Source organism: Adiantum capillus-veneris, chromosome 8 (assembly GCF_014529385.1).
Source record: "Adiantum capillus-veneris isolate H3 chromosome 8, ASM1452938v2, whole genome shotgun sequence".
Lineage (NCBI taxonomy): Eukaryota > Viridiplantae > Streptophyta > Polypodiopsida > Polypodiales > Pteridaceae > Adiantum > Adiantum capillus-veneris.
Window position 1 is genome coordinate 91,744,754 of NC_140938.1, and position 10,175 is coordinate 91,754,928.

The window sequence follows — 10,175 nt, forward strand, 5'->3', positions numbered from 1 at the left end:
ATGTTGCTATCTTACTACAATAGAGTCCTTTTATAGCGTAGACAGGGACATTGGGCTATTATTACACACACTTGTGCAATATAGCACACATAATAGCCTAGGTAGAGACAATGGACTATCTTGAAACATAATAGCCTAGGTAGAGACAATGGACTATCTTGACACATAATAGCCTAGGTAGAGACAATGGACTATCTTGACACATTACTTGGCTACATATCACATATAGTAGCATGTACACAAGTCCATAACACCCAATGGGTAGCTATTCATAAGAGTGAGATGTTTAACTTGAGAGTTATTCATTGTAAGAATGAGACATGTTTACCTGAGATTCATCAAGAAAGTGAATGGGATGCTCTTGATAATGTTTTCTCCCCAATCGTTTCCGAAAAATATATTGGCTAACTTTTTTCAAGGTGCAACATGTTCAGAATAGTAACCTCATTATCTGAAATGTGTGTGATTCTATGCTATGTGCTCTGTGTGGTTGTGTGCTATGTGATACATAGCACAATGGACATGTGTAAGGAGGTACTAAATGGTGAAGGCTATATAGAACATAATATAAGCCTGTTAAATAGGTATCATGTTGCTTCATTGGGCATGGCATTGTAAATGGTTTCATGTAGTTCCGGAGATAAATAATATGTCTTCGAGGTAGCATCTACCAAAGGCATGTCAAACTTGATTTCACGAACAAGGTGAGAGTACAGGTTAGGAACTCCCCTATCATCAAGTAGAGTGTAGTGATTTGGGTCCCCCTCTTGCTGTTGATAATAACACCCTGTGAAAACATAAGTGTTCTTATCACATTTGTTTTTCCACTTATCTCTTAAGATGCAATCTCTCATCCATTTTCTCTTTGTACATATCAAAAGAAAGAACTCTACACACTCTGCATTGCCATCATCTGCATTGACTGCAAAGTTATCACCTTCAATGAGATACTCACTCATCATATCCTGGGATCCCTCAAACATTGCAACTTCATCTTCTGGTACCTTAGTCTCTTCTGGTACCTCAGAGAGTGGTTTCAATGCCTTATGTGTCCACTTGCCTGCATATGATTTGTTGGAACATGTCCTCCAATGACCCTTCATGCAAGCATTACAAAAACAAGAAAGCCGCATGGTCCTTAATTGATTAGGATCATGACGACAAAAGCCTGAAATGCAATGGTGTGATCGAGATCCTGGTACTCTCTCACAACCCCATAGATTAGACCTGTCCACTTCTGTCTCTTTTACTAGGCCAAATTTCTTGTTTATAGTAGGACCTGCTTTAGTGGATTGTGCATAAGAGCTACATGCAGCATTGGACATTGTTCTCGTAAAAAATGCAACCACGTCTGTAGCTTGCCTAAGAAAAACTCCATTACTCTTGAGTTGTTCATGTGTAAGGGATCTCTTTATCATAGCGCCAACGACATCATGCTCCTCCTTGCCATGGCCAGAGCCAAAGAAATTCCATTTCATCTCTGTACCTGTTAGTTGGTAATATCTAGCAACAAAGTAAAATGGCCTTGCAGCCTTGAATTGCGAGGCTACACCATCTAACCACACCCAGTGCTTCTTGAAATTCAGCCCCTAGTCTTAAGCCACCTATCACAAAGAAGAAATCAATGCTGGACAAATAGCGTATCATGTTGCCTATCATCGGAGATGTAGAAATGCATATGCTTGATAATACTGTCATCTTTGTTGTCATGCATGTACAAAGATGGTGCATTGCTCTATATGCCAATGCATGGATTGTACTTCATTCTGCTCTTTGAACGAGTAATTTTCAGCAAAGTCTACTACAGATATAATGGTATCTGAAGGAAACACCTTCAAACATTCTCTGTATTGATGCGCCTGCCATCTGTAAGTGAAATTGTGCTCGATGAAGATTCTGAGGTCTTCCTCCTTGTCACCAGCTCACTTAAAGCCACCTGTTTGAGTGAAAACATATTTCTCTTACTTAGACCATGCTTAGTTTGAACTTTAATGTCCTCGAAGACTTGCAGTGGAACTGTCTTTGTCATCTCTGCACGTTCTCATGGACAAAGGCTGAGCTTTTCCACACCACGGTTTTTGCATTGGCCCATCAAGCAGGTGTGTTTATGGAACATATCCCCCTCAGCCTTTGTACATATGCATGATTCCCAAAACTTCGTGATCCCTGAAAACGAGTGCTCAACAGCAAGACATTCTGCATTCACCCCATCTGATTTGCAAACATTGCATTTACATGTACATGACCTCCCATGAAAACCAAAAGCAGCTGAGCGCATAACATTAAACGCATCTTTGAGATACATCATTTTGATATGATAAACACAATAGAAAGTATTTCGATCTTTCAACTTTCGCACGAACCAAGGCTTCAGCTTCTCAAAGGACCTTTGCCCAATTGTCACATGTGGGTGGCTATCTTTAAACTTCAAGAAATACTCTGTCTGCTTGAAAAACAAAATGCATTAGAATCACATTTTTCTATATATCACACATAATAGCATAGCTACAGATGCATTGGTATAAATACATATAGCTATGCTACATAGCACATATAATAGCATAGATAGATAAATCAGCTTTCATTACATGCTCAATTTTTCTATATAACACATAATAGCATAGATAGAGATTTTTAGCTGTTATTACACACACATCACACACGTCTGCTATATAGCACACATGGTGCTCTCATATTATAACAGAGTTCTTCCACATAACACACAAAAGAGCATAGACAAGGATATTGTGATATTATTACACATATCACACTCTACATAGCACACATAATAGCATAGACATGGATACCGTGCTACTATTACACTAACATCTGCTATGTAGCACACATAGTGCTCTCATAACATTATATAATGTGAAAGCACACATAATACCATAGATAAGTATATTGTGCTATTATACACACATGTCTGCTATATAGCAGACATGATGTTGTCATACTGTGATAGAGTCCTGCTACATGGCACACATAATAGCATAGACAGGACCATTGGGCTATTATTACACATAGTTATGCTATATAGCACTCATACTGCAAGAAATACTATGACATAATAGCAAAGATAGGGACATTGGCCTCTTATTACACACACTGACGCTATATGGCACACATAGTGCTCTCAATATGTAATATAGCTCTTTCACATACCACACATCATATCATAGACAAGAACATTGTGCTATTCTTACACACACTTTTACTGTATAGCACACATGTTGCTATCTTACTACAATAGAGTCCTTTTACATGGCACACTTATAGCATAGACAGGGACATTGGGCTACACTTGTACAATATAGCACAAATAATAGTGTAGGTAGAGACAATGGAATATCTTGACACATTACTTGGCTACATATCACATATAGTAGCATGTACACAACTCCATAACACCCAATGGGTAGCTATTCATAAGAGTGAGATGTTTCACTTGAGAGTTATTCATTGTAAGAATGAGACATGTTTACCTGAGATTCATCAAGTAAGTGTATGGGATGATAATGTTTTCTGCCTAATCGTTTTCACCAAATATCTTTCTTGTTTGGAGACACCCTACTGTTCTCTATCCAAAATGTAATAATTGTCTACTTCAATTCCTCCGATAAGGACCCAACATTTCTAGACTTCCTTTTGTATAAGTCGAACCTCAGCGTACTTGACATAGGATCGCTCTCAAGTCTATCCAAAGCTGAATATAAATTCCTTGGATTAACATTTAATAGCTTTGCCACTTTATGTAGAGTAACACCTCTACCTTGGCTCCCATTATCATGCAGTAATCCATTCACCAGCATGCTGAATGTGCTTCGTTTTAAAAACATCTCGTTAGCTATAAGGAGACCTTGAGTGCAGAAATAAGGCCATTTGTAGGAAGATACAAATCTTCACAGAATGGCAAGATTCTATCATCATTGAAAACACCTTGAAGAATTGCATTCTTATCTTCTTTCCCATAACTATGCAACTTTCTCACAATGTACTGAACAATGTTCTGAGTAGTATCTTGCTTCTTGTCTTCCTTTGTGTGTACATCAACGTCCTCCCTATGACAATCTTCTCTATTGAAATCTTCTGCTCCAATGTTGACGCTTGGCTGTACTTGCTTTCTTGCATGACATCGCTTTTTGTACTCACGTTTAGCCTGTGCTTCATACTTCCTCACTGCAATAATTTCATCCTCATTTAGACAAGCCTTTCTCTTGGAGTGCACCTGCGTATGAACTATATCTATTCCATGTGCCTCATCATAAAATCCTTCATCCACCATCCTGGAACAGTCTGCAGTAGTTTGAAATGAATGAAGTCGTACAAAACTTCCTGATTGTAATAGTGAACTGAAATCCATTTGTGCTGCATTGTTGAGTTCAAGAAGCTCCATTGCTGCTCGTGAGGAGGTATGAGCTGGAACCAAAGCGAGAGGAAGGGAGTCTCCATCATCCATATTCAGAACAGGAGAGTAGGAGAGAGAGAGAGATGGACATGGGCATTGGAGGCCATCCGAGAGAGAGAGAGAGAGAGAGAGAGAGAGAGAGAGAGAGAGAGAGAGAGAGAGAGAGAGAGAGAGAGAGAGAGAGAGAGAGAGAGGTCCATGCGTGCTAACCGCTCCATGTCTTTCAATCCGAGTAGTGGAGTTGTGAAGTTAGTTATCTTACCTATATTCTTTTACCAATATTATTTTAAAAACTATTGACTTAAAAGCCCAGCTATGGTGCCATCCATAGCATCATACTTGGTGTCCATGGACACCAAGTATTTAGACACCATTCTATTCTTTCACCCATTAAGAATTACATGGGTAGAATTGCATTTATCCCAAATATGAGGTTAAAAGGAGTTATCTCTATGCAGGTTTTAAAAGCTACTCTATACCATAATGCAGTGTGTAGCTTTTGATCCCAATCATTTCTTGAGTCACTGACTATTTTGGTGAGCACCGTGCATAAGATTTTGCTGGTGCTTTTGGCTTGTCCGTTAGCTTGTGGGTGATAGGGTGCTAATTTGTGATGGACGACCATGAATTCATCAAGGAGGCTTTTAATGACGTGGTTTAGGAAGTGTGTTCCCCTATCACTCAATATTTCAATGGGTAGACCATATCTTGTAAAGGTATGCTCAAAAAGAAATTGAGCCATAGTCCGTTCATCATTTTTCTGTGTTGCCTTCGCTTCCACCCATTTGGTCATATAATCGGTTGCAACTATGATGTATTGTGCGTGTGTCCTATATGCCGGTAGTATTATGGGACCAATAAAGTCAATGCCCCATTTGGCAAAAGTGTCTATATCCATCATTGGTCGTAAAGGCATTGCATCTCTTTGTAGGGGTGGTTTTGTGCGTTGACATTCATCACATCATTTGACATAGGCCTTTGCATCTCCAAACAAGGCTGGCCACCATATACCTGAGTGAAGTACTAGCTTTGCCACTTTGTCAAGAGAGAAGTGTCCCCCTGGCTGGCCTGAGTGAGCTTGTTCTAGGAAAACATAATATTCACTTTTTTGTAGCACACAATCGTAGTTGTTCGTCCTTTTCTTGCTTATACAGTTGGTTTGTGATTAGCAGACAGTGTTTGGCCTCTTCTTCTATGGTTCTCATTCTTGCCTTGCCCCATCCCTCCGGGAAGATATTTCTTAAGTACTCAGTTATGTGAGTACTCCATTTGGGTGCTTGTACTACTAAAAACAAGGTTGCATGTTTTACTGGAGGTTTTTTTGTGCAGATATTACATGATTTTACATAATTATAGATGTTGTATTCCATGTTTTGCCAGTAGACTCCTAGTCTCTTTAGACTTTGGTATGATTGTGTTTTCCCATTGTGAAACCGCGTATGTTGTATGTGATCTTGTTTGACGTCATTTTCGTATTCTTTGGGCTGTACGCATACTCTCAAAATCCCATCCTTACCGTGCTTGTACAGTCCTCCTACTAAAAGCTGGATATTTCTTGTTCGATGGATTATTGATGGTTGTCTTTCCACCTGTAATGATCCGATTGTGAGTAGAGGGATGACCTCTTTCATCCACCTAGGAACCATTTCAATGTTAAACAGGTACGAATCTGGAAGATCATCATCAATACCTTCAGTCGCTTTCCCATGAAACATTCTTGAAAGATGATCAGCTCTTGTGTGTGTGTGTAGTCTCCTTTTTTACGACTACTATGAAATCAAACTCAAGCAAGAGTATGACCCAACGAACAGTCCTTCCAGTGTTGCAAGGTTTGTTGATGAGATATAATAGTACTTGGTGATCTACGAAGAAAAGGAACTTGTTTGCAAGACGATAGTGTCGAAATTCAGCATATATCATTCTTAGACCTTCTCTCTTAGTAGTGGTATAATTTTTTTCTATGTTATTCAGCTCCCTACTAGAGTAGCAAATGGGAAAATCCATTTTCTTCTCTCCTGGTCGGGATAATATGCATCTTATGGTGTGGGCTGATGCATTAACGTGAACATGAAATATTTTGCTCTAGTCATGGGCTTGCAAAATTGGAGCAAAAATTAGTTGCTGTTTCAATTTGTGAAAAGCCTGCTCGCATTCTTCTGTCCATTCAAACTTAGAAATGAGGGCATAAAGCGGCTTAGCTATTATAACATACATGTATATGAAGCGCCTGTAGTACCCACAATGTCCCATAAATGCCTGCACTTCTTTCACTTTTGTTGGTCGATAGCGCGGCAATTATTTGTATCTTTCCTTGATCAGTTGGAGATCCCGTTTTTGGACACAATGTAGCCCAAAATTTTACCTTGTCTTACCATGAAGATGCATTTTTGAGGGTTTAAGCAAATACAATAAGTTTTGCACTTTTCGAAGGATTCTCCTAGATGCATTATGTGATCACTTCTCAGGTGAGAATGAACACAAAGATCATCCATGTATATCCCTAAAAATTGTCTGAGATATTCTTTGAATGCATGACTCATTAGTCTTTGAAAAAGTAGCATATGCATTGGTCAAGCCAAAAGGCATTACCCAGTATGCAAATATACTCCATTCTATTGCAAAAGTTGCCTTATGTTGATCTTCTAATTTAATGGTCAACTAGTTGTAGCTTGATAACCCTTCCACAAAACTATAGGCCTCTTTCCCTGCTACCCTCTCAATAGCATGATCCGCTATTGGCAGTGGATAGTTGTCCCTGATGGTGGCAGCATTCACCTGTTTGAGGTTTACATAGACATGCAGTTTGCCATTCTTTTTGGGTACTACCACAATAGGGGACACCCAATCAGTCTGTTCAATCTGGTAGATAAACTCCACATCCTTCATTCTATCTTCTCCTTAATTTTCTTGGCAAAAGTCTCATTGTATGTGTAAGGACGTTGTCTGCATGGTTTGGCATCACTTTAAGGGGTATCGTGTGCTGATATATCTCTGGATCTATCCCCTTTAGGTCTTTGTATGACCAAGCAAAGACATCTTTATATGGTCTGAGCATTTCTATCAGAAGTCATTATTCTTCTTCGATGAGGTCCGTGGCAATGTATGCCGGTTTAGGTTCCTTGCCTAGTTATATTAGATTTATGCATTTGGCTTTCTCAGGGCCATCATATGAAATTCTTGTCTCTTTGGAATCTCGTTTGGGTTTTTGCACCACGATTTTCCTATCTTAAATAGTATACTTCTTATAGTGGGAAGGTGCATCAAATTTTTCATCGTTTGATTCCTCATCAATTTCCAAGCCTGTTGTCCAAACTTTTTTCAAAGCTCGTTTCAATTCATTGTACTTGTTTTTGTGTTAGGTTTTGGTCAACTTCGTTGCTTTTTTGGAAATGCTCTTCGTTTGAGGTTTTTGTGTGTTATTCTTTTTCATTTTTATTTTGGTTGAGTCAAGTTTCATGTACCTCTTTGATATCCCGTCGTTTAGGCAATCAGTTGCTTCCACTAACCTTAAGTACTGCGTCTTGTCAGTTAACAGAGGTACTGAGTATTCCTTTGTCTTGTTTCATTTGCTCATGCATTTATCCCAAAATCATAGTAGACCAGCCGTTCATCCTTCCATTGATGTTCTAATCTGAGCTACTAGAAATCTCATCGTCTACATTGTCCTCTAACAGCTTCAAGAATTCTTGGAGAAGTTGCTCAATGCTTGGGAATTTTAGGTTTCAAAGGTTGAAACTGGGTCAAAGCAGTCCCTTCTAACGTCAACCCAAAACCTTCATATTGAGTATGGAAATTAGTTACCTGTTCCGCCGTCAACACTTGTTTGAAGATTGAAACGTGCATACGGATTCCCCGATCCACTATACTTTTTGGGTATGCATTTTGCTACTGGAGATGGTCGCATATGTCTGGATTCCTCCACCATCCTCACAACCCCTGGTCCTCCTTGTGTGGTTTCTCTAGGTTCATAATCTCCCCTTCGTACTACAAGTGGTATCCTATCTACTACACGTTCATCAAGTCGCTCTCGTGTAATAGTCGGAGGGATTCTAGTGGTGTGAGTCATGTCAAGAGTTGTAATGCCCCTATGGGTGTTCATGGAAGTCCTAGACCTTGTTGACCCTAAACGCCCTGTGTTTGAAAAGTGTTAATGCCCAAAATACTCTTCCGCTCTGGTTCTTACTGGACGTACATGCCCAGTCTCTGGTCTCGTTTGAGTAGTTGTGGTTTTCACCTCTTCTGGATTTACATAGTATTGGTGGAGTGGTCCGCCAAAATAGGTATATCTCTCTAACTCCTTATGATCCATAGGAGACTACTTTTGGCCATACTTTTCTATTATGACCTATTGAATACTTCTCCCCTCTGTGTAAGTGAAAATGTACATTTTTTTGCGGTCTGTCAGTTCCTTGATGCGGGGTTCATCACATCTTTAATAGACTGTTTGTTCTCCATTATTGAATTTATATAGCCCAACATAAGTGCTATTTGTATTAAGCCACTCTGTCTCATTGGTGCGTCTGAGCACCACATTTTGCTTATCCATTTTGGGTGGCTCGTCGTCTTCTAGCTCTTCATCTATCTTGTCCTTGGTGCCAGACATCCCCCATTTGTCCACAATAAAGGGGTTATGAACCACTAGGTACATTATTCCCTCTCCGTCGAAATATATATCCCCATCATAATCCACATCTACAAGGCCTTTGAACTCACTTGGTTTATTTTCCAACTTAACACAGTAGCTATCCATTCTATTCTTCTAGATTTTGGCCTTAAGCACATTTTCAAGTTGAAACTTCAAATACAACAGTTTTACATCAGATGCAGGATGAAAGGACCTGCCCCCATGGAAGCTGTTCCCTTAGGGTTCAACTTGTTGGAATCCTTAGTCATTAGGATGTATGATCTTTCTGACAAGGTGTGAGAAAAACTTTCCACTAGAATAGATTCTAGAGGATGCAGTGGTCTTTGATTCACGCTTCCTTCAGTAGAGTGATTGCTTCCTTGGTCTAAGATGCTAGGATTTCTAATTTGGCACAATGTCCCTGATCAGAAATTCATGAAGAATTGGTATTGCAAAATCCAAACCGGGTTACCTCAGTAGCTGCTGGCTTGAATTCTTAGTTTTGATCTTACTTGTTGGCTAGTATTCTCTAGTACCTGCAATCTGTCAAAGAATGCTTGATAGATGTGAGTTTACAACCCTCCTATTAGTCCTAGATTTCAATTGGCAAAATCTAAGGAGGTTTTTCAATGACACAATTTTACTCACAACATCAACAATTCAGGTCCAATTTCAATTTTGAAAAATCCACCAGGTTTCTATGGACTACCTCTCTGTGTGGTAAAATTCTGCTTTTGTTCTGACTTAGAGGAACATGGATCACGATCCATGTTGGGAAGCCAAATTGAGTTTTCTTGGTACCATCAAGTTCAACATGATTAGTAGGGACTATGGCATCAAAGTTTTTGGAAATGGACCTCTGGATTGAATATTCGGTCAATTCTGACACTTTGCCAGAGTTCTTGTCAGTTTGGGGTTTTAGTCTAGATTTTTGTATCCAATTTCAATTTTGAAAATACCACTAAACTCCTTGTGATGTCCTCTAGCTATGGTGAAAATTTTGAATCAAAATGTGACAGAGGAACATGGATCGTGATCCATGTACCTTAGTGCCAGAATGTACTGAACCTTGACACACAACTGGTTCTTGGTCTACTAATGCTGGCTATATGGTTTTTGAGTGCTTTAGAGTTTTTTAGATCA

At 39.3% G+C, this 10,175-nt stretch overlaps 1 protein-coding gene across 1 annotated transcript; it reads right to left on the reverse strand.

The window, feature by feature from the left end:
- Positions 1 to 587: 587 nt before the first annotated feature.
- Positions 588 to 1,103, reverse strand: LOC147452555 (uncharacterized). Its single transcript, XM_086519272.1, has one exon. The coding sequence runs from the start codon at positions 1,101 to 1,103 to the stop codon at positions 588 to 590; it is 516 nt and encodes a 171-aa protein (XP_086375398.1).
- Between the last annotated feature and the right edge of the window lie 9,072 nt (positions 1,104 to 10,175).

Excerpts from the sequence above, each read along its gene's own strand:
- LOC147452555 (XM_086519272.1), bottom strand. The coding sequence starts at position 1,103 with ATGAAGGGTCATTGGAGGACATGTTCCAACAAATCATATGCAGGCAAG.